The sequence below is a fragment of the Mustela erminea genome, chromosome 16 (assembly GCF_009829155.1).
Source record: "Mustela erminea isolate mMusErm1 chromosome 16, mMusErm1.Pri, whole genome shotgun sequence".
Taxonomy (NCBI): Eukaryota; Metazoa; Chordata; class Mammalia; order Carnivora; family Mustelidae; genus Mustela; species Mustela erminea.
In genome coordinates, this window is record NC_045629.1 from 196,017 (window position 1) to 220,209 (window position 24,193).

At 39.9% G+C, this 24,193-nt stretch overlaps 1 protein-coding gene across 4 annotated transcripts in view; it reads left to right on the forward strand.

Moving 5' to 3' along the window:
• Positions 1 to 2,006: 2,006 nt before the first annotated feature.
• SPIDR (scaffold protein involved in DNA repair) overlaps positions 2,007 to 24,193 on the forward strand; it is a 607,809-nt gene continuing 585,622 nt past the window's right edge. For all 4 annotated transcript variants that reach the window (XM_032316108.1, XM_032316109.1, XM_032316110.1 and 1 more), the window contains exon 1: positions 2,007 to 2,165. In XM_032316108.1, the coding sequence (XP_032171999.1) occupies positions 2,133 to 2,165 (33 nt within the window). In that variant the 5' untranslated portion in view covers positions 2,007 to 2,132. The remainder of the gene's footprint in view (positions 2,166 to 24,193) is intronic.

Below are 24,193 nucleotides of genomic sequence, written 5' to 3' on the forward strand. Positions count from 1 at the left end.
CAATCTTTTTTTATTATGAGAAATATATCTTTTCTATCATGAATAGTGAATTTTGAGTCGTAGTTAGAAACACTCCCCCAAGATTACAAATGAATTTTGGAATTAGAGGCAGCATCAATAATATTGATGTGAAAAATGTTAGGGCTTGGCAGCAAACAGTCAAGAAAGAATTCTTGAGATGTCTTTGGTGGGAAAAAAATGGTTTTATTAAAGCACAGGAACAGGACTTGTTGGCAGAAAGAGTTGTACTGGGGTTGTGAGATGTGGCTGATTATATACTTTCAAGTTTGGAGGGAGTTAGGGATAGTTTAAGTCTTTCAGAAATTTGGAAGCAAGGATTCCAAAGACCTAGAGAGGCTAGCTATTGTTAGGAAAAGGTCATTAACTATACTGTTCAGTATAAGGTCATTTACTATATTGTCCTTAGTCATGAGACCCTTTAGATATGTATCAGTGAGTGATATGCTTGGAGGATGATTGCTAACATATATCTTGGTGGGGGTGGATAGTACTTGTCAATGGGCTTTAAGTTGGAAGGAAGTTTAACTTTTTTCTATGTTTCTGTTATCTTTGTTCTCCCCATCAAGTATCATCTGGGAACTTCTCAGAAATACAAGTTCTCTGGCACCACCTTACACATACAGAATCCGAAATTAGTCATCCCTATTACAGCAAATCTTCTTGGGGATTTTAATGTGCCTTAAATTTGAGAATTTCTGCCCTGGATACAAAACCTACTCCCATTTCAGCAGACGGGGGAAGAACACTCCTTTCTTTTGGTTTCAGCAGCTAGAACCACTCGTTAAGTATTATTGAATTTGTATCCTACTTCAAAGTTTTCTTTGTTGTTTGTTTTTTAAGTAGGCTCCACACTGGGAGCCTTGGGCTTGAACTCACCATCCTGAGATCAAGACCTGAGCTGAAATCAGAAGTTGGAGGCTTAACTGACAGCCACTGTCATCAGCATGCTATGAATGCACACACACAAGATGTGTCTTTCCACAATGTCAGCTTTATTCAATCATAAAACAAAGTTAAATCACAATTATAAAGCAGGTTCAGGATTCCAAACTCAATATCTCACCATGTGATTGATTACACTTGGCTTCTTACACAGCACACAGAGGAGAGCATAAGACAAACCATACAACAAACAAGATAATAAAAAGGTGTAGGAAGTCAATGAACTAAATGCTAAGTTAGTCTGGGGCACATAGTTGAGATAGGGCCTCTGTCTGGTCTGGTCAGTTCTCAGCACTTACTGCTTATTATGTTCAAGCAGTGAAGGATCTTGGTTCTGTGTGGAGATGAATCCTGCACAGCCTTGGGCGGCAGTTGCCTTCTTGAAGTGGTCAGATATAGAGGGGTCAGGTCTGAAGAATCGAATCTGACAGTTTGCTGCCAAAATCCTCCCCTTTTTAAAGGGATTTAATAGGTCTTGGGCCCCAGGAGACTTCCTTTGGTTCTGCTCATTATCAGTTCTTGGTGTCCGTTGACCACGGATCCTAGCGATAACTCCCGGTTGTAGTAACTTTAACTACTGTGTCATTACTTGACACAGGCCCCTGCTGGACATGAGAGACTCCATTTTGATCTCTAGACACATCCGGAGGCCCCTCGAGTTTTTAAGGTCAGTTGTTGCTTGACAAAACAGACTGCCTTAGAACTTTTTTTGAAAAACTCCTGCCCCCTCCCAACCCCCGCTGCCAAAAACCCGCCCAGCATCTCTCCAACCAGTAACTCCATCGGCAGCAATGCAGCCCGTCCAGCGCTCACTCCGCAAAATCCCGAGCCTCGGGGATAAGTGCCATGAGCAGCGAAGCACCCCTTTCCATACTCAGGTGGTGAACACTAACCACAGTGATCACAACCCATATTAAGTCTGTGGAGTCAAGAGGCTGAAAAGTCCCGCCCCATATCCGAACGTCCTCCAATCACGACGCACGCGTGGCGCACGGCGCCGGGAGGGGAGGGCGCCGGCGAAATCCCGTCCCCTGTCCCAGCCCAGCCAATTGCTGAGCGCTATACGGTGCGCCCTGAGCGTTGGGAAGCTGGCAGCCTTCCGGTTCCTGGACGGAGAGGCGCGAGTTTGGGGGATCTTGAGCGCGTGGGCGCAGGCGGTGTGCCTAGAGATGCCCCGCAGCGGTATCTGTAGTGGACGGAAGGTAAGGAAGTTATGGGTTGGGAACCTGCGTGAGACCAGGCCCGCTGTTATTCCTGGTCACTCTGGAGCCCTCCCCCCACCCCGCGCCAGCCTGTCTCCGCTTCCCTCTCTTCCCCATGGGCCGGGCAGACGGGGCGCAAGGAGTGCGTGGCTGGCCTCAGGCTGGTAGGGATGAGAGGTGGGCGCTGTGTATACGGTGATCTTTCGCTAGGCTGCGGCAGGTTTTCGGTGAACAGATAGAACAAGCGTTGCGGTTTGCCTCTTCTGAGGTCTGTTTCTTGCCCAGGTGTGCGGACTGAGTCGTCCGCGGGCGGTCGAGGGCGCCTTCCCAGTGGGATGGAAGGGCCTGAAGAATAACCACTGCGTCCGCGGAGGGGAGAGCCACTTCGCTGGGAAGGGGAGAGGTGACGGAAGTGAGTGAGCTGGAGTTGAATCTGGAACTAGCGTGTGAGATATATTTACCCTCGCTAGAGTTTGGCATTGTCTATTTTTGACTGTCGTGTAACACTCGAAGACAGCGGTGGATATTGGAATGGATGTGCCCCCCCCCCCCAAGATATCTCTGTTGCCACACTTTTCCTTTCTATGCTAAAGTGTTTCTGGTTCTTCTGTTCCTGGGTCAGTAGGAGAGGAGTCCGAGTCCGAAGCTAACCGTGGCCAAACTGTGTGTACCAACTTACACCACAGTGTCTGGAAATACTACATTAATGATATTTAGATGATTGTACCTGTATTTGTGAGTACATCTTTTCCTCCTCTGAATTGTGTTTGTCTTGGCATTCAAGCCATTACCTTTGTAAGCTGTTTCTAAGTTCCTTGCTCAGAAACATGCTTGTCTCATCATACTAAAACAAAATTTTGAAAAGCAAACACTGTGCTTCCTTTTTTTTTTTTTCCTCCAAGAGAGAGCATTCCAGGAGTGGGGAGGACCAGAGGGAGGGGAGAGAGAGTGTTTTAAGGGGGCTCCATGCCTAGCGCAGAGCCCACGGTGTGTGTGTGCAGGGGGAGGGGTGTTAGGGGCTTGAACTCATGACCGTGAGATTATTGCCTGAGTGAAAAATCAAGAGCTGGGCTTAACTGACTAAGCCACCCAGATGTCTCTAAGTGCCTTCTTTTTGACTCCTCCTCCTTTAAAGAAAACAAGAAAGAAAGAAAGAAAAAGAAAGAAAAGAAACTCCTTGAAAAAAATAGTCCATATATACTGGTTCAACTTCCTTATCATTATGTTTCTTTGTTTCTGGAATATAATTGATTGTCAGACACTGAATATTGTAACTGATCATAAAGGAAGAAAAGAAACCTATGTCAGACATACCTATTGATTGTAAGACACATTCCAATTCCAGAAATATTCAAATGTGAAAAGAAATCAAGGAATTACATGAACTTGTTAACTCATGGTCACTGTAGCATTTCACACATTTATCACTTTCTTTTAATTCTTCTTGGGGTGGGGGGCAAGTATCCCAGACTGTTCCTCTCCTCATTCTCTTTCTGTCTTGCATCTGCTCATTTACTTCTCTTTAAAGATTTGTTTTTACATAGAGAGGAGATTATGAGTGCATGAGGTGGGGTCAGGGGCAGGAGGAGAGGGAAAGAATCTTAAGCAGACTCCCCACTGAGAGGAAAGCTGGACTCTGGGCTCAATCTCATAACCCTGAGATCATGACCTGAGCCAGAATCAAGAGTTGGATGCTCAACTGAGCCGCCACCCAGGCACCCCATATTTACTTCTCTTTACTCTTTCTCTGTCATGTCCTTTTTTTTGATTTTGTGCTTTTTCTCACTTTACAGATTTGTTCTCTGCAATCTTATAGATTTATGTTAGTTGTCTCTGCTATATAGCTGACTTTTCCTTGAGCTCAGTTTAAACTCTGTGTATTATGAGGTCATCAATTGCATATTCTTAGTCCAGTAAGCCCTCACTGTTTCTTCTGGGTTGTGTTGGTCTCAGCCTATTCATAGTGATGCTTGGCTAGGAGTGCCTGAGGCACCTTGCCTGGCTGCCAGATTACTTGTAGCAATCCATTTCCTCCAACCAGAGCCACTGTTGTGGCTTAGCAGACCCTGTGGTTATTATGATTGCAGGATGTACTTCAACAAAAACCCATCAAGGAACTTTGAAGAATGAGATTTATTACTCAGGTCTTGGAGGGTATATTGCACACCCAAGGGCCATGCTGCAAGGCTGAGGGAGTCTGAGGGAGAAGGAGACAAGAGAACCTGGGGTCTGCCTTTATTATATTCTGAGAGTGATGTATATAGGGTTTTGGAGCTTCGTTCTTTATTGGCTAATTTAAAGCCCAAGAGTGGGAATTAGGGTACCAGAAGAAAGAAGCTGGGTCACTCAGAGGGTCAGTTATATAGGTTATCAAGGGTTTTTTGACAGAGGGACCTTTATGAGGAGGGATGGCTTAATTCCTTATCATGCTGATTTGCTAGTAATTGTCATGTAACTGGTGCTATGTTTATTCAAGATGGACATCTTCTGGAATGGATGCCTTGGCAACCAAAAAAAAATTTTTTTTTTAAAGATTTTATTTATTTATTTGACAGACAGAGATCACAAGTAGGCAGAGAGGCAGGCAGAGAGAGAGAGAGAGAGAGAGGAGGAAGCAGGCTCTCCGCAGAGCAGACAGTCCGATGCGGGGCTCGATCCCAGGACCCTGGGATCATGACCTGAGCCGAAGGCAGGGGCTTTAACCCACTGAGCCACCCAGGCACCCCGGCAACCAAAAATTTAATGTCAGGTGTTAAATATAACTTAGAAATCTTAGTTTTTGAATTGAGACTCAGTTCTGCCCTCTTTATTCTATAAGTTTGCAAGAATTTATGAGTTTTGCTTTTCAATAATTGTATTAGTGATCTATTCCTGTTTAGTGAATTGTCTCAAAACTGAAGCAGCTTAAAACAAATGCTTATGTTTTCATATAGTTTCTGAAGGTCAGAAATCTGGGAATGGCTCACCAGGCTGGTTCCAGCTCAGGGTCTTCTACAAGTTGCTGTCAAATAAAGGGTCAATAAGGCTGTAGGATCCACTTCCAAATTCACCCATGTGTTTGTTGGCAAGTGTCAGTTCCTTGCCTCTTCCATAGGGCTGTTCTTAAAACATGGCAACTGACTTTCTGAAGAGAAAGAGAGAGGGATGGACTAAGGAAGAGGCCCTGGTGTCTTTTATAACAGTGTCAGAAGTGACATACCATCTCTTCCACCCTAGGTCAGGTCCATGCTTGGAGTGTTTTTGTGGTACCAGCCATGTAGCATGTTCCTGTTCCATCTTCTGAGATGATTTTCCCTTAGAGACACCACTTTAATTATATTCTTATTCCTCTGCTTACGCATCGTTTTACTTCTTATTGACTATATAATCATTTACTTTGGACTTAATCTGTGCTAAAAGCCTTATACGTATTAACTCATTTAATTCAACAATCCTATTAAACAGGTTCTATTAGTCTTATTCTATGGACAAGAAAATGGAGGCACAGCAGAGAAGTTAAGTAATTTGCCCAAGGTCACAAAGACCTTGCTTTTGTTAAGGCTCTCATAGCCTGTTATTCACAGCTTCCACAGTGTGGCCATACCTTATTCCTTAACTTTACAGCTTTGTTCATTATTTATCATTTAGGTAAAATAAATGATTGTTTTCACTGTATTTTCTTGCTTCTTGGTATTTGCTCATGTTCTTGGTTTGGAGTAATACCATTTCTTTCATTTCTGCTTATTGGAACTTTGGTCATTTGTCAAGGTCCATTTCAAATCTCACCTTTTTCCGATCATCCCAGTTGTAAGTAAACTTTATTCTGTATTCCTTTGTAACTTTGTCTGTATCAGAGCTTCAGGTCTTACATTAGGTTTATTTGTACCTATCCTAATGATGTGGCATTTTTAATTATGCCTTCACCCCAGTTCCCATATGTACTGCTTATACATATTAAGTACTTAATAAATATCTGATGAATGAATGGAAGGGCTACTAGTTCAGAATATTTGCAAGTATCTAGCTCTGAAGAAACATAGGGAAATAATGTAGAAGACTTGGGTACCAGCCTCAGCTCTGCAAATAACTAATTCTGTGATTTTGGACAAGCCACAGAGATCTTTCTGGAATCTTAAGATGACAGTTGATATGGTCATGGACTAAAGTGGTAGAATTGGTAATGGTGTTGGGAGAGGACTGAACTGATACATTATAAAAGGAAGATGAGATAGGCACCAGGAATTCAAAGATGAAGAGGGGAGAATTAGTGGTGTCTCAGAAGTTGAACTTCTGAAAAACAGAGAGGTTGAGGAGAATTAGTTGGTTCTTACTTGATGTTAGGATGTACAGATATGTGAAACTTCAGTCCCAGGGAGAGATTGGAGCAGGCAGTTGCTCAAAGGCTAGGGAGTATTTTAGTTTTTTGCTCCCTCCTGCCTTAGGCCCCTTCGCTGTCCCTTCCTAGTTCTTTTTTCCTTTGTGCTTTGTGTTCCCTTTCCTTGCTAAAAGCCAGGAATGACCACAAATACTCTCTTTCTCTCCCAGTTACTTACCTTTTGGGATTTTCTGGTCTTCCCCTTTACTCACAGTTCCTTTTGCCTCCTCAGGCTGACTTATAGCTCTCCCTGTTCTCTCCACTCTTTCCCCATTGAAGGAGAAAACTATCTTGGCAAGATTCTCAAAGGGAGGAAAGGCAAATTATATCTTCCTGATGACACCCTCCTTTCTTAATTTTTTGGGTTCTCATCAAAAAACTTCCTTTATTTCTGGTGCTTCTTGAATAATGGCAAGGGTATGATGGTAGGTATTAAATATAATGTATATGTCAGTTTGAACTGATGAGTACATAGGGCTACATTTCAGGTGAAAAGTGTTTCTCACGAAAGGGAAACGTTTTGCTTTTTTGAAGCAGGAGGGGTAGAGCCAATGTAGAAAATAAGGACCCTTTGCTAGAAAGATTGGATTCTGTTACAGAAGGGCCTTAGTTTTGGAGACTGGGAACATTTTTCTTTTGAGACCATAGGGAAGGGGTATACAGCAGATTTTAACCTTGGGGAAGATGTGATGACATGAATTACGATAGTGAAATGAGAGATCTAAAGAGAAGTGTGGGTATGGAATTGGTGTATGTATGTGTTTGTATGTGTGTGTGAGTAGAGGACTAGGGAATGATTAAGAGGGTTTACCAGCATTGCTCAGGAACATGTAATAAGAAAATAGGAAGGAGGTTCTCATTCTGGAGTCTTTTTACAGTAGCCCTGTGGATTGGTGATTGGTAAAGTGAATTGGTAGAAGGGAAGGAGCCTTGATGCTTGAAAAGCAATACTGTAGTTGTTGGCCATAGAGTGCAGTATGGTAAGGGAGACATCGTGATTGGGAGCAAGCTAGTGACTGATAAAATGAATGGGCTTGAGACTTAAAAATGTCCTAGTGAATTCCCAGATACTCAGAGAATCCCAAGTACCAGTCAGAAACTCAGCCAGTGGTACCTTCTTTGTGTAGAAGGTGCACATTATAGTAATTGTTAGGCACTTTTGTTAAGATGAGATAATGCAGAGTCAGTGGCTAGAATCCTTACTTCTGTAATTGAACATACATGGGGGGAAATAATGACATGTTGCTTACTAGCTCTCTGATTACATTTCTAGGTTGTAGCTCTTTTGTCTTGAAAATGGAAATAATACCTATCTTTCAGCATCAGTATGATGATTAAATGATGAGAATGCTTGAAATGATATACTGAACACACGAGCCCTCAATTTTTGCAGTAGTGAGAGCAGTTAATAAGAAAACGCCATGATAATGAAAGGATTCTGTCTAAGAACAAACCTATTGTACATCCTCTATTACTTTGCCTCTAGATTTCCCTGGAATTACTTCTTTCAACTTGCTGAAGAAGGACTAGGAGTCTTAGTTTTAAAGTTCTTCAGTGATGGTGAGAGATTGTCTTGTAGTTATTTTTGTAGGAATACCTTAAGATTCCAATTTTAGCCCTTGATAATCTCATAGGATGATTTACTGGTGGCTGTATTCAGAATTAGACTACTTAGTATTGACATCTTAGTCTACATCATCCTTAAATAGAAGGGAAAGAGAGCTAACATTTATTGTTAAATACTTCACATATATACCTCATTTAAGGAGGAAGGTGTTCTTTCTTTTTAATCAATAATATATGCCTACAAATAAGGTAAAATAGAACAATAAAGTTTCTCCTGAAAACCAGCAATCCGTACCCTATTCTTTCCTGTATGTAATTCTGTCCCTGAGAAGCAATTACTTTTTAAAATTGAGATAGCTGTAGAATTACATACAGTTGTAAAGAATAATAGAGATCTCCTGTATCCTTCACCCAGTTTGCTCCAATAGCAACATGTGCAAAACTGTAAAACAACATCACTACAGATATATTGACATTAATACAATCCAATTATATTGTACAAATTTCCCTATACCTGTCCGTGTTTAGTTCTATACAGTTTTACACATGTATAGGGCCATGTATTCACCATTACTAGAGATACTGCACAGTTCCATTAGCACAGGGATCCCTTTAATAATCATACCCACTCCCTTCCAGTAACTCTCACCACTAACACCTGGTAGTCACTAATCTGTTCACCATTTTAAGCATTGCATTGTTTCAGAAATGTTATAGAGATGGAATTTTGTGGTTTGTAATCTTCTGGATTCATTCTCTCTCTCTCTCTCTCTCTTTTTTTTTTTTTTTTTTACTCAGCCTAATTCTCTGGAGATTAATCCAAGTTGTTGTGTATCAGTTTTTTCATTTTATTGCTCAGTAATATTCCATGAAATGAATTTACTACAGGTTGGCTCAACATTTTACTTGTTGAAGGACCTCCAGGCTGTTTCCAGTTTGGGCTATTATGAATAAAGCTGCTATGAACAGTTGTGTACAGATTTTTATTTGAACATAGGTTTTCTTTTTTCTAAGATAAATGCCCAGGAATGTAATTGCTGGGTCATATGGTATTTGGATGTTTAAGTGTTTGTTTGTTTGTTTTTTAAAAGATTTTATTTATTTATTTGACAGATCACAAGTAGGCAGAGAGAGAGATGGGGAAGCAGGCTCCCTGCTGAGCAGAGAGCCTGATGGGGGGCTTGATCCTAGGACCCTGGGATCATGACCTGAGCTGAAGAGAGAGGCTTTAACCTATTGAGCCACGCAGGCACCCTGTGGATGTTTAGTTTTATTTCTTTAAGATTGTATTTTTTTTTTTTTTAAAGATTTTATTCATGAGAGAGAGAGAGTGAGCACTTGACCAGCGGAAGCAGGGGGAGCAACAGGCAGAGGGAGAAGTAGGCTCCCTGCTGAGCAAGGAGCCTGATATGGGACTCCATCCTGGGACTCCAGGATCATGACCTGAGCCAAAGGCAGATGCTTAACCAACTGAATCACCCAGGTGCTCCATGAAGATTTATTTCTAAGAGTTTTATAGTTTTAGCTTTTTTATTTAAAATTGTGGTTAACTTTGAGTTAATTTTTGTGTGTGTGGATATCCAGTTGTCCCAGCACCATTAGTTGAAAGATTATTCTTTTTCCACTCTATTTTATTGGCTTTTTAAAAAAATTCAGTTGACCATAAATGTAAGAGTTTATTTCTTGACTATGAATTCTCTTCCATTGATGTATGTGCTGTCTTTATGCCAGTACCATACTTTCTTAATTATTGTAGCTTGTGAAGTCCTTAATTTTTTTTAAGTTTCAAGAGTATTAAAATTGTTCTGGGTTCCTTGACTTTCCATGTGAATAATAACATTAGCTTGTCAACTTCTGCAAACAGCCATCTGGGGTTTTTATTGGATTAAGTCTGTAAATAGGAGAGTATTGTCATCTTAATATCAGTTTTCCAGGGTACCTGGGTGGATCAGTTGGTTGTGTCTGACTTGATTTTGGCTCAGGTCATGATCTTAGGGTCATGAGATTGAGACCATGGTCAGGCTCCATGCTAGGAGTGGAGCTTGGTTAAGATTCTCTCTCTGTCTCTCTCTCTCTCTCTTCCCCTCTCCCTGCACTCTCACTCTCTCTCTCTCAAAAAAGATTAAGTTTCCCTTTTCCAATCCATGAACATGGCTGTCTTTCTGTTTTATTTAGATCTTTAATTTCTTTCAACTGTATTTTGTAGTTTTCACTGTGAAAGTCTTGCCCCTTCTTGGTTACATGTATTCCTTAAGTATTTTATTCCTCTTTGTACTATTAGTGCAAATTTTATTTTTTAGGTTTTATTTATTTATTTATTTTTAAAGATTTTATTCATTTATTTGACCCAGAGGGAGATCACAAGTAGGCAGAGAGGCAGGCAGAGAGAGAAGGGGAAGCAGGCTCCCTGCTGAGCAGAGAGCCCGATGTGGGGCTTGATCCCAGGACCCTGAGATCGTGACCTAAGCCGAAGGCAGAGGCTTTAACCCACTGAGCCACCCAGGCGCCCCTATTAGCACAATTTTTAAAAAATGCATTTATGTATTGGTCATTGTTTATATGTATAAATACCATTGATTTTTTATATTGAGATTGTATTTTGCAAATAAGAGTTGCTGAACTCTTATTTTTCTGAGGTTTATAATTTTTTATTAAGCTAATGTTTAGTCAACAAATTCATTTGTATCAAACACAAACCAAAAACCTATATCATGAGACAGTTTAAATATTCAGGGTGAATATAGGACTTAAAGTGTCCCTTTTTAAGAACAATGCATCTAGACTGTTTAATCTACGAAATTATCTTTGATTATAAAACCAAAGCAAAAACTGACATTTAAAAAAGGAAAATGTTAGTTTCAAAGTCAGTGACTCTTTCCCTTATTTCAAAAATATAGAATTTTTAAAAAAATGTTAATTAGGTTAAATAAATACTTAGCTAAACAAAGTCGAAAAAAACCTCATCTATAGATCTAAAATGAATCCATGCAGATTTATAAAAATCATTCTACCTCCTTGCCTTTCTTATTATTTTATATTTTTTCTAATATGTATTTAACAAAATAATATGCTTTCAGGACATATAACACATAAAGCAAGATCATTTTTATCAGTAATTTAAAAGAGAAAAAGATCCCTAAGGTATAACCCCACAGAGAAGCAAAGCACACTCTGAAGTGGAGAGTGATTTTGATGTTCTTTTTTTTTAATGATGTTCTCAAAGTAGAAATGTGTGACTTTACTTAAACACTAAAATAATAGGCTATTGGGGCTACTGGCTGGCTCAGTTGGAAGAGCATGCATCTCTTGATCTTGGGGTCATGAGCTTGAGCCCCACACTGGGTGTAGAGATTATTTAAAAAAAAAAAACTTAAAAAGAATAAAATTGGCTGCCTAATTAATCTGGGCAGTAAGGAAAGAAGGATGGGGCAGGAAGTAAGAGCTGGGATGAAAGAGATTAAACTGCTAAGAAGGTAATCTGTCATGTCTTGAGTTTCTCTTTTGACTTCTCACCAAGTATAAGGCAAAAACAAACAAACAAACAAACAAACAAACCCCAAAAACCTACTCATTACCAGCCAGGGTCAATAAAAAATAAAATGGAAAAACTTACCCCCTGCTATGTTCCACTAATGTTTTACCTATAAAAATAGGAGGAAATTTAGTGAGAACTATACTTTCAGATCAAGTGTGTTAAAGACAATTATATTTTAAGTTAATCTTTTAACTATAAGTAATATTCCATTCTAAAAGATTGGTCTGAGAAGGGAGAAAGTAGGTAACTATTTTAAGCTCCATATAAATTGAATCTTTTTACTCATTTATCTTTCAAATATAAAAATGTTGTAAGTTATCATTTCCTCTTTAATCTAAAATCCCATGCAAAAAGAATCAAGTCTCACCTATAACACAGATGTAGAAACAAGCAAAAAAAAAAAAAAAAAAAGAAAGAAAGAAAAGAAAAAAAAATGAATTAAGTGATGTATAAGTTATGCTATTTCATAATGGGAGCTAAGTTAGACCTACTTCTTTAGTTATTAGTGTGTCAGTGAAGTTATTTAATACTAAACCAGTCATATCTTCCACATATATGAAGTTGGAAGGGGAGGCACTTCCATCAAAATTTTTAAAATTAAAATTTCATAATCCTTTTTGAGGGATTCCTTAAATTTTGTTTTTCAACTTTTAAAAAATTTTTATATTTAAATTCAGTTTAGTTAACAGATAGTGTATTATTAGTTTCAGGGGTAGAGTCACAACTGATATGATTCATCAGATGCATGTAACACCCAGTGCTCATTCGTCAAGTGCCCTCTTTAATGCCCATCACCCAATTATCCCTTCCCCTGATCCAATCTCTCCTCTGATAACTGTTTCCTATCATTGAGTCTTTTGTGATTTGTGTTCTACTCTGTTTTTATCTTATTTTTTCTTCCCTTCCCGTATGTTCATCAGTTTTATTTCTTAAATTCCACATAAGAGTAATATTCCATCACACACATATGTATATATATTTACATATATTTATATAGTTTTGATGGCTGAGTAATATTTTATTGTATATTTATTACTCCACATCTTCTTTATTCATTCATCTGTTGATGGACATCTGGGCTCTTTCCATGGTTTGGCTATTGTGGACCTTGCAGCTATAAACATTGAGGTGCATGTGCTCCTTCAAATCACTATGTTTATGCACTTTGGATAAATACCTAGAGTAGTGCTTTTGCTGGATCATAGGGTAGCTCTATTTTCAACTTTGCATTCCCACCAACAGTGTAAGAGGGTTCCCCTTTTTCTGCATCCTTACCAACATTTGTTGTTTCCTTTCTTGTTAATTTTAGCCATTCAGACTGGTATGAGGTGGAATCTTATTTTGGTTTTGAGTTGTATTTCCCTGATGCTGAGTGTTGTTGAGCATTTTCTCATGTGGCTGTTGCCATCTTCTTTGGAGAAAGGTCTGTTCATATCTTTTGATGATTTCTTGACTGGACTTTTTGTTTTTTGGGGTGTTGAGTTTGAAAAGTTCTTTTTTTAAGATTTTATTTATTTATATGACAGAGAGAGAGAGCGAGAGAGAGCGAGCATGAGCAGGAGGGAAAGGTAGAGGGAGAAGGAGAAGCCATCTCCCTGCTGAGCAGGGAGCTGATGCAGGACTTGATCCCAGGACTCTGGGTTCATGACCTGAGCCAAAGGCAGATGTTTAACCACTTGAGCCACCAGGTGACCAAGTTCTAGGGCACTAGGCCTTCATCTGATATATCATTTGCAAATATCTTCTCCCATGCCATAGGTTGCCTGTGCTTTTGACCATTTCCTTTGCTATGGAAAAGCTTTTATCCTGATGAAATCCCCGTAGTTCATTTTTGCTTTTGTTTCTCTTACCTTTGGAGACGTCTTGCAAGAAGTTGCTGTGGCTAAAGACAAAGAGATTGCTGAATGTGATTTCCTTCATGGTTTTGGTGGATTTCTCTCTCACAGTTAGGTCTTTCATCCATTTCTTTTTTTTTTTTTTTTAATTTAATTTGATTTATTTATTTGAGAGAGAGTGAGAGAGAGAGCACGAGATGGGAGAAGGTCAGAGGGAGAAGCAGACTCCCCGCTGAGAAGGGAGCCCAATGCAGGACTTGATCCCAGGACTCCGGAATCATGACCCGAGCTGAAGGTGCTCACCCAACCAACTGAGCCACCCAGGCGCCCTGAGGTATTTCATCCATTTCAAATTTATTTTTGTATGGTGTAAGAAAAGTGGTCCAGTTTCATTCTTCTGCATGTTGCTCTCCAGTTTTCCCAACACCATTTGTTGAAAAGACTCTTTTTTTCCATAGGATATCTTTTCTGCTTTGTCAAAGATTAGTTGACCATAGAGGTGAGGGTTCATTTCTGTGTTTTCTGTTCTGTTCCATTGATCTATATGTCTGTTTTTGTGCTAGTACCATACTGCCTTGATGAGTACATCTTTGTACTATAGCTTGAAGTCCAGGATTATGACACCACCAGCTTTGGCTTTCTTTTTCAATATTCCTTTGGCTATTTGGGGTATTTTGTGGTTCCATACAAATTTTAGGGTTATCTGTTCTAGCTTTGTGAAAAAAGTTGATGGTATTTTGATAGGGATTACATTGAATATGTAGATTGCTTTGAGAAGCATAGACATTTTAACAATATTTGTTCTTCCAGTCTAGGAGCATGGAATGTTTTTCCATCTCTGTATCTTCCTCCATTTCTTTCATTAGTGTTCTGTAGTTGCTAGAGTACAGAAATCTCTTTAGTTAGGTTTTTCCTAGGAGTCTTATGGTTTTGGGTGCAATTGTAAATGGGATCAATTCCTTGATTTCTCTTTCTGCTGCTTCATTGTTAGTGTATAGAAATGGAATAGACTTCTGTGAGTTGCTTTTATACCCTTGACTTTGCTGATTTCTTTATCAGTTCTAGAGATGTTTGGGTGGAGTCTTTGGATTTTCTACATATAGTATCATGTTGTCTGCAAAGAGTGAGAGTTTGACGACCTCTTTGCCAATTCAGATGCCTTTTCTTTTGTTGTCTGTTTGCTGAGTCTAGGACTTCAGTACTATGTTGGAAAACAGTGGTGAGAGTGGACATCCCTGTTCTGTTATTCCTGATTCAAGGGGAAACCTCTCAGGTTTTTACCATTGAGGATGATGTTTTCTGTGGGTTTTTCATAGATGACTTTTTATCATATTGAGACATGTCCCCTCTTTCCCTACACTGTGGAGAGCTTCAATCAAGAAAGGATGCTGTGGAGGAGTCAAGATGGCGGAGAAGTAGCAGGCTGAGACTACTTCAGCTAGCAGGAGATCAGCTAGATAACTTATCTAAAGATTGAAAACACCTACAAATCCATCGGCAGATCGAAGAGAAGAAGAACAGCAATTCTGGAAACAGAAAAACAACCACTTTCTGAAAGGTAGGACTGGCGGAGAAGTGAATCCGAAGCGACGGGAAGATAGACCCCGGGGGGACCGGCTCCGGGCAAGCGGCGGAGCAATGGAGCACAAAATCAGGACTTTTAAAAGTCTGTTCCACTGAGGGACATCGCTCCAGAGGCTAAACCGGGACGAAGCCCACGCGGGGTCAGCGTGGCCTCAGGTCCCGCAGGGTCACAGAAGGATCGGGGGAGTCTGAGTGTCGCAGAGCTTGTGGGTATTGGAACGGGAAAGCCGGCTACAGAGACAGAGCCGACAGTAAGCTCACAGCTCGGTGTTACCTTGAACCGGTCGCAGGCTCGGTGAGCTCGGAGCACGGCCGGAGGTCAGGCAGACGGGAGTAACTGGGCGCTGTTCTCTGAGGGCACACTGAGGAGTGGGGCCCCGGGCTCTCGGCTCCTCCAGGCCGGAAACCAGGAGACCGCCATTTGTATTCCCGTCCTCCAGAACTCTACGGAAAGCGCTCAGGGAACAAAAGCTCTTGAAAGCAAACCCGAGCGGATTACTCAGCCCAGCCCCTGGTAAGGGTGGTGCAATTCCGCCTGGGGCAAAGACTCTTGAGAATCACTACACCAGGCCCCTCCCCCAGAAGATCAACAAGAAATCCAGCGGAGACCAAGTTCACCTACCAAGGAGTGTGGTTTCAATACCAAGGAGAGCAGCAGAATTCCAGAGGAGGAGAAAGCAAAGCACAGAACTCATGGCTTTCTCCCTGTGATTTCTTTAGTCTTGCAGTTAATTTAATTTTTTTTCTTTTTCATTTTTTTTCTCTTTTTCTGCTAAAATATTTTTTAACTTTTACCCTTTTCTTTTTTTAAAGTTTTTTAACTAGTTTATCTAATATATATATATTTTTTCTTTTTTATATTTTTCTTTATACGTTTTCTTTTTTTAAAAATTCTTTTCTTTTCTTTTCTTTTTTCTTTCTTTTTGAACCTCTTTTTATCCCGTTTCTCCTCCATCACGATTTGGGATCTCTTCTGATTTGGTTAAAGCATATTTTCCTGGGGTTGTTGCCACCCTTTTAGTATTTTACTTGCTCCTTCATATACTCTTATCGGGACAAAATGACAAGGCAGAAAAATTCACCACAAAAAAAAGAACAAGAGGCAGTACCAAAGGCTGGGGACCTGATCAATACAGACATTGGTACTCTGTCAGATCTAGAGTTCAGAATGACAATTCTCAAGGTTCTAGCCGGGCTCGAAAAAGGCATGGAAGATATTAGAGAAACCCTCTCGGGAGATATAAAAGCCCTTTCTGGAGAAATAAAAGAACTAAAATCTAACCAAGTTGAAATCAAAAAAGCTATTAATGAGGTGCAATAAAAAATGGAGGCTCTCACTGCTAGGATAAATGAGGCAGAAGAAAGAACTAGTAATATAGAAGACCAAATGACAGAGAATAAAAAAGCTGAGCAAAAGAGGGACAAACAGCTACTGGACCCGAGGGGAGAATTCGAGAGATAAGTGACACCATAAGACGAAACAACATTAGAATAATTGGGATTCCAGAAGAAGAAGAAAGAGAGAGGGGAGCAGAAGGTATACTGGAGAGAATTATTGGGGAGAATTTCCCCAATATGGCAAAGGGAACGAGCATCAAAATTCAGGAGGTTCAGAGAACGCCCCTCAAAATCAATAAGAATAGGCCCACACCCCGTCACCTAATAGTAAAATTTTCAAGACTTAGTGATAAAGAGAAAATCCTGAAAGCAGCCCGGGAAAAGAAGTCTGTAACATACAATGATAAAAATATTAGATTGGCAGCTGACTTATCCACAGAGACTTGGCAGGCCAGAAACAGCTGGCATGATATTTTCAAAGCACTAAACGAGAAAAACATGCAGCCAAGAATACTATATCCAGCTAGGCTATCATTAAAAATGGAAGGAGAGGGGCGCCTGGGTGGCTCAGTGGGTTAAAGCCTCTGCCTTCGGCTCAGGTAATGATCCCAGGGTCATGGGATCGAGCCCCGCATCGGGCTCTCTGCTCCGTGGGGAGCCTGCTTCCTCCTCTCTCTCACTCTCTGCCTGCCTCTCTGCCTACTTGTGATCTCTGTCTGTCAAATAAATAAATAAAATCTTAAAAAAACAAAAAGAAAATGGAAGGAGAGATTAAAAGCTTCCAAGACAAACAAAAACTGAAAGAATTTGCAAACACCAAACCAGCTCTACAGGAAATATTGAAAGGGGTCCTCTAAGCAAAGAGAGAGCCTACAACTGGTAGATCAGTAAGGAACAGAGACAATATACAGTAACAGTCACCTTATAGGCAATACAATGGCACTAAATTCGTATCTCTCAATAGTTACCCTGAAGGTTAATGGGCTAAATGCCCCAGTCAAAAGACACAGGGTATCAGAATGGATAAAAAACAAAAGCCATTTATATGTTGTCTCCAAGAAACTCATTTTAAGCCCGAAGACACCTCCAGATTTAAAGTGAGGGGGTGGAAAAGAATTTACCATGCTAATGGACATCAGAAGAAAGCAGGAGTGGCAATCCTTATATCAGATCAATTAGATTTTAAGCCAAAGACTATAATAAGAGATGAGGAAGGACACTATATCATACTGAAAGGGTCTGTCCAACAAGAAGATTTAACAATTTTAAATATCTATGCCCCCAACTATATAAACCAATTAATAACAAAATCAAAGAAACACATCAACAATAATACAATAATAGTAGGGGACTTTAACACTCCCCTCACTGAAATGGACAGATATCCAAGCAAAAGATCAGCAAGGAAATAAAGGCCTTAAACGACACACTGGACCAGATGGACATCACAGATATATTCAGAACATTTCATCCCAAAGCAACAGAATACACATTCTTCTCTAGTGCACATGAACATTCTCCAGAATAGATCACATCCTCGGTCCTAAATCAGGACTCAACCGGTATCAAAAGATTGAGATCATTCCCTACATATTTTCAGACCACAATGCTCTGAAGCTAGAACTCAACCACAAGAGGAAGTTTGGAAAGAACCCAAATACATGGAGATTAAACACCATCCTTCTAAAGAATGAATGGGTCAACCGGGAAATTAAAGAAGAATTGAAAAAAATCATGAAAACAAATGATAATGAAAATACAATGGTTCAAAATCTGTGGGACACAACAAAGGCAATCCTGAGAGGAAAATATATAGCGGTAGAAGCCTTTCTCAAGAAACAAGAAAGGTCTCAGGTACACAACCTAACCCTAACCTAAAGGAGCTGGAGAAAGAACAAGAAAGAAACCCTAAGCCCAGCAGGAGAAGAGAAATCATAAAGATCAGAGCAGAAATCAATGAAACAGAAACCAAAAAAAACAATAGAGCAAATCAACGAAACTAGGAGCTGGTTCTTTGAAAGAATTAATAAAATTGATAAACCCCTGGCCCGACTTATCAAAAAGAAAAGAGAAAGGACCCAAATAAATAAAATCATGAATGAAAGAGGAGAGATCACAACTAACACCAAAGAAATACAAACTATTATAAGAACATACTATGAGCAACTCCACGCCAACAAATTTGACAATCTGGAAGAAATGGATGCATTCCTAGAAGCATATAAACTACCACAACTGAACCAGGAAGAAATAGAAAGTCTGAACAGATCCATAACCAGTAAGGAGATTGACACAGTCATTAAAAATCTCCAAACAAACAAAAGCCCAGGGCCAGACGGCTTCCCGGGGGAATTCTACCAAACATTTAAAGAAGAACTAATTCCTATTCTCCTGAAACTGTTCCAAAAAATAGAAATGGAAGGAAAACTTCCAAACTCATTTTATGACGCCAGCATCACTTTGATCCCAAAACCAGACAAGGATCCCATCAAAAAAGAGAGCTATAGACCAATATCCTTGATGCGAAAATTCTCACCAAAATACTAACCAATAGGATTCAACAGTACATTAACAGGATTATTCACCACGACCAAGTGGGATTTATTCCAGGGCTGCAAGGTTGGTTCAACATCCGCAAATCAATCAATATGATACAACACATCAATAAAAGAAAGAACAAGAACCATATGATCCTCTCAATAGATGCTGAGAAAGCATTTGACAAAGTACAGCATCCCTTCCTGATCAAAACTCTTCAAAGTGTAGGGATAGAGGGCCCATACCTCAATATCATCAAAGCCATCTATGAAAAACCCACCGCAAATATCATTCTCAATGGAGAAAAACTGAAAGCTTTTCCGCTAAGGTCAGGAACACGGCAGGGGTGTCCATTATTACTGCCGCTATTCAACATAGTACTAGAGGTCCTAGCCTCAGCAATCAGACGACAAAAGGAAATTAAAGGCATCCAAATCGGCAAAGAAGAAGTCAAATTATCACTCTTCACAGATGATATGATACTACATGTGGAAAACCCAAAAGACTCCACTCCAAAACTGCTAGAACTTGTACAGGAATTCAGTAAAGTGTCAGGATATAAAATCAATGCACAGAAATCAGTTGCATTTCTCTACACCAACATCAAAACAGAAGAAAGAGAAATTAAGGAGTCAATCCCATTTACAATTGCACCCCAAACCATAAGATACCTAGGAATAAACCTAACCAAAGAGGCACAGAATCTATACTCAGAACACTATAAAGTACTCATGAAAGAAATTGAGGAAGACACAAAGAAATGGAAAAATGTTCCATGCTCCTGGATTGGAAGAATAAATATTGTGAAAATGTCTATGCTACCTAAAGCAATCTACACATTTAATGCAATTCCTATCAAAGTACCATCCATCTTTATCAAAGAAATAGAATAAATAATTTTAAAATTTATATGGAACTAGAAAAGACCTCGCTCGAATAGCCAAAGGGATATTGAAAAAGAAAGCCAAAGTTGGTGGCATTACAATTCCGGACTTCAAGCTCTATTACAAAGCTGTCATCATCAAGACAGCATGGTACTGGCACAAAAACAGACACACAGATCAATGGAACAGAATAGAGAGCCCAGAAATAGACCCTCAACTCTATGGTCAACTAATCTTCGACAAAGTAGGAAAGAATGTCCAATGGAAAAAAGACAGCCTCTTCAATAAATGGTATTGTTAAAATTGGACAGCCACATGCAGAAAAATGAAATTGGACCATTTCCTTACACCACACACGAAAATAGACTCAAAATGGATGAAGGACCTCAATGTGAGAAAGGAATCCATCCAAATCCTTGAGGAGAACACAGGCAGCAACCTCTTCGACCTCAGCCGCAGCAACATCTTCCTAGGAACATTGCCAAAGGCAAGGGAAGCAAGGGCAAAAATGAACTATTGGGATTTCATCAAGATCAAAAGCTTTTGCACAGCAAAGGAAACAGTTAACAAAACCAAAAGACAACTGACAGAATGGGAGAAGATATTTGCAAACGACATATCAGATAAAGGGCTAGTGTCCAATATCTATAAAGAACTTAGCAAACTCAACACCCAAAGAACAAATAATCCAATCAAGAAATGGGCAGAGGACATGAACAGACATTTCTGCAAAGAAGACATCCAGATGGCCAACAGACACATGAAAAAGTGCTCCATATCACTCGGCATCAGGGAAATACAAATCAAAACCACAATGAGATATCACCTCACACCAGTCAGAATGGCTAAAATCAACAAGTCAGGAAATGACAGATGCTGGCGAGGATGCGGAGAAAGGGGAACCCTCCTACACTGTTGGTGGGAATGCAAGCTGGTGCAGCCACTCTGGAAAACAGCATGGAGGTTCCTCAAAATGTTGAAAATAGAACTGCCCTATGACCCAGCAATTGCACTACTGGGTATTTACCCTAAGGATACAAACGTAGTGATCCAAAGGGGCACGTGCACCCGAATGTTTATAGCATCAATGTCCACAAAGCCAAACTATGGAAAGAACCTAGATGTCCATCAACAGATGAATGGATCAAGAAGATGTGGTATATATACACAATGGAATACTATGCAGCCATCAAAAGAAATGAAATCTTGCCATTTGCGACAATATGGATGGAACTTGAGTGTATCATGCTTAGCGAAATAAGTCAAGCAGAGAAAGACAACTATCATATGATCTCCCTGATATGAGGAAGTGGTGATGCAACATGGGGGCTTAAGTAGATAGGAGAAGAATCAAGGGAAATAAGATGGGATTGGGAGGGAGACAAACCATAAGTGACTCTTAATCTCACAAAACTAACTGAGGGTTGCTGGGGGGAGGGGGGTTGGGAGAAGGGGAGTGGGGTTGTGGACATTGGGGAGGGTATGTGCTTTGGTGAGTGCTGTGAAGTGTGTAAACCTGGCGATTCAGAGACCTGTACCCCTGGGGATAAAAATATATGTTTATAAAAAATAAAAAATTAAAAAAAAAAAACCCCAAAACAAAAAGTAATCATTCACTATCAAGAGTCAAAAAAAAAAAAAAAAAGAAAGGATGCTGTATTTTGTCTTTTTTTTTTTTTTGCATTAATTGAGAGGAGTATGAGTCTTGTCCTTTCTTTTGTTAATGTGATGTATCACAATGATTAATTTGCTAATGTTGAACCACCCCTGTAGCCCAGTATAAATTCCACTTGGTTGTAGTGAATAATCCTTTTACTCCTTTAATATAATGTTTTAAGGAACGTACTATATTAGCTAGTGTCTTGCTGAGAATTTTTGCATCCATGTTGGTTTGTAAATTCTCCTTTTTGATGGGGACTTAGCCTGGTTTTCGGATCAAGGTAATGCTAGTCTCTGAGAATGAGTTTGGAAATTTTCCTTCCATTTTTATTTCTTGGGACAGCTTCAGAAGAATAGGCATTAATTCTCTTTGAATGTTTGGTAGAATTCCCCTGCTAAGCCATCCAGTCCTGGACACCTGTTTGTTGAGAGATTTTGATTACTGCTTCAGTTTCTTTGCTGTTATGGTTCTGTTTAGGTTTTGTTTCTTCCTGTTTCACTTTTGGTTTTCATTTGTCTAGGAATGCATCCATTTCTTCCAGATTGCCTAATTTTTTGGCTTTAATTGCTCATAATATTGTCTTATAATTGTATGTGTGTGGTGCTCGGTTTGATTCTCCTCTTTCATTTATTTGGGTCCTTTCTCTTTTGTCTTTGATACACCTCTAGCTAGACAATTGTTTCATAGAACCAGTTCCTAATTTTGCTGATCTGTTCTACCTTTTCTTTCTTTCTTTTCTTCCTTTCTTTCTTTCTTTTTTTTTTTTTTTTTGGTTTATGTATCATTGATTTTTGCTCTAATCTGTTTTTATCTTCTGCTGGAATTAGGCTTTATTTGCTTTTCATTTTCCAGCTCCTTTAGGTATAAGGTTAGATTGTATATTTGAGACTTTTCTCGTTACTTGAAAAAGACCTGTATTGATATATACTTCCCTCTTAGAACCGCCTCTCGTGCGTCCCAAAGGGTTAGAACTGTTGTGTTTTCATTTCCATTTACTTCTGTGTATTTAAAAAATTCTTCTTTAATTTCCTGGTTGACCCATTCAGTTCTTTAGTAGGATGATTTTTAACCTCCATGTATTTGTGGTCCTTCCAAATTTCTTCTTGTGGTTGACTTTTCAGTTTCAGAGCTTTGTAGTCTGAAAATATGCATGGTATGATCTCAGTCTTTTTTGTACCAGTTGAGTGCTGATTTGTGATTCAGTTTATGATCTGGAGAATGTCCCATGTGCAATTGAGAAGAATGTGTATTCTGCTGCTTTAGGATGAAATACACTGAATATATCTGTGAAGTCCATCTGGTCCATTGTGTCATTCAGAGTCCTTGTTTCCTTGTTGATCTGCTTAGAAAATCTGTCCATTGCTGTGAATGGGGTATTCAAGTCCTCTACTATTTATTGTATCATAATCAATTAATTTCTTTAATTTTGTTATTAACTGATTTATTTACTTGGCTTCCCCCAAGTTAGGGGCATAAATATTTACTCTTTTTTAAAAAAAGATATTATTTATTTATTTGTCAGATAGAGAGCACATAGCAGGGAGCCGTAGGCAGAGGGAGAAGCAGGCTCCCTGCTTAGCAAGGAGCCTGATGTGGGACTCGATCCCAGGAGCCTGGGATCATGACCTGAGCCAAAGGCAGACGCTTAACCGGCTGAGTCACCCAGGCATCCCAGGACATAAATATTGGAATAGACCCTTTTGGTATAATGTAGTGTCCTTCTTCATGTGCCATTAAAGTCTTTGGGTTAAAATCTAGTTTGTCTGATACATGTATGGCTAATCCAGCTTTCTTTCTTTCTTTTTTTTTTTTTAAGATTTTTATTTATCTATTTGATAGACAGAGATCACAAGGAGGCAGAGAGGCAGGGGGAAGCAGGCTCCCCGCTGAGCAGAGAGACCGATGTGGGGCTCGATCCCAGGACCCTGAGATCATGACCTGAGCCGAAGGCAGAGGCTTAAACCACTGAGCCACCCAGGCACCCCAATCCAGCTTTCTTTTGATGTACATTAGCATGGTAAATTTTTGTCCGCTCTCTCACTTTCAATCTGGAGGTGTTGTTAGGCCCAAAATGAGTCTCTTATAATTATGCAGCATATCAGGGTGTCTTGTTTTATCTATTTATTAATTTTTTATTTTTTAAAAGATTTTATTTATTTGACAGAGATAGAGAGATCACAAGTAGGTAGAGAGGCAGGCAGAGGGGAGGGGGAAGTAGGCCCCCTGTTGAGCAAAGAGCCCGATGTGGGGCTTGATCCCAGGACCCTGAGATCATGACCTGAGCCAAAGGCAGAGGTTTAACCCACTAAGCCACCCAGGTGCCCCAGGTTTTATTATTATTTTTTTTAATATACATTCTGATACCTTATATCTTTTTTTTTTTAAGATTTTATTTATTTATCAGAGGGGGGGGAAGCGAGCGAGCACAGGCAGACAGAATGGCAGGCAGAGACAGAGGGAGAAGTAGGCTCCCCGCCGAGCAAGGAGCCTGATGTGGGACTCGATCCCAGCACGCTGGGATCATGACCTGAGCCGAAGGCAGCTGCTCAACCAACTGAGCCACCCAGGCGTCCCTGATACCTTATATCTTTTGATTGGGCATTTAGTCCATTTATATTCAGAGTAATTATTGGAGGATATGAATGTAATTCCGTTGTATTACCTGTAAAGTCACTGTTGCTATCTATAGATTGTCTCTGTTCCTTCTTGGTCTTCGTTACTTTTGGGCTTTCTC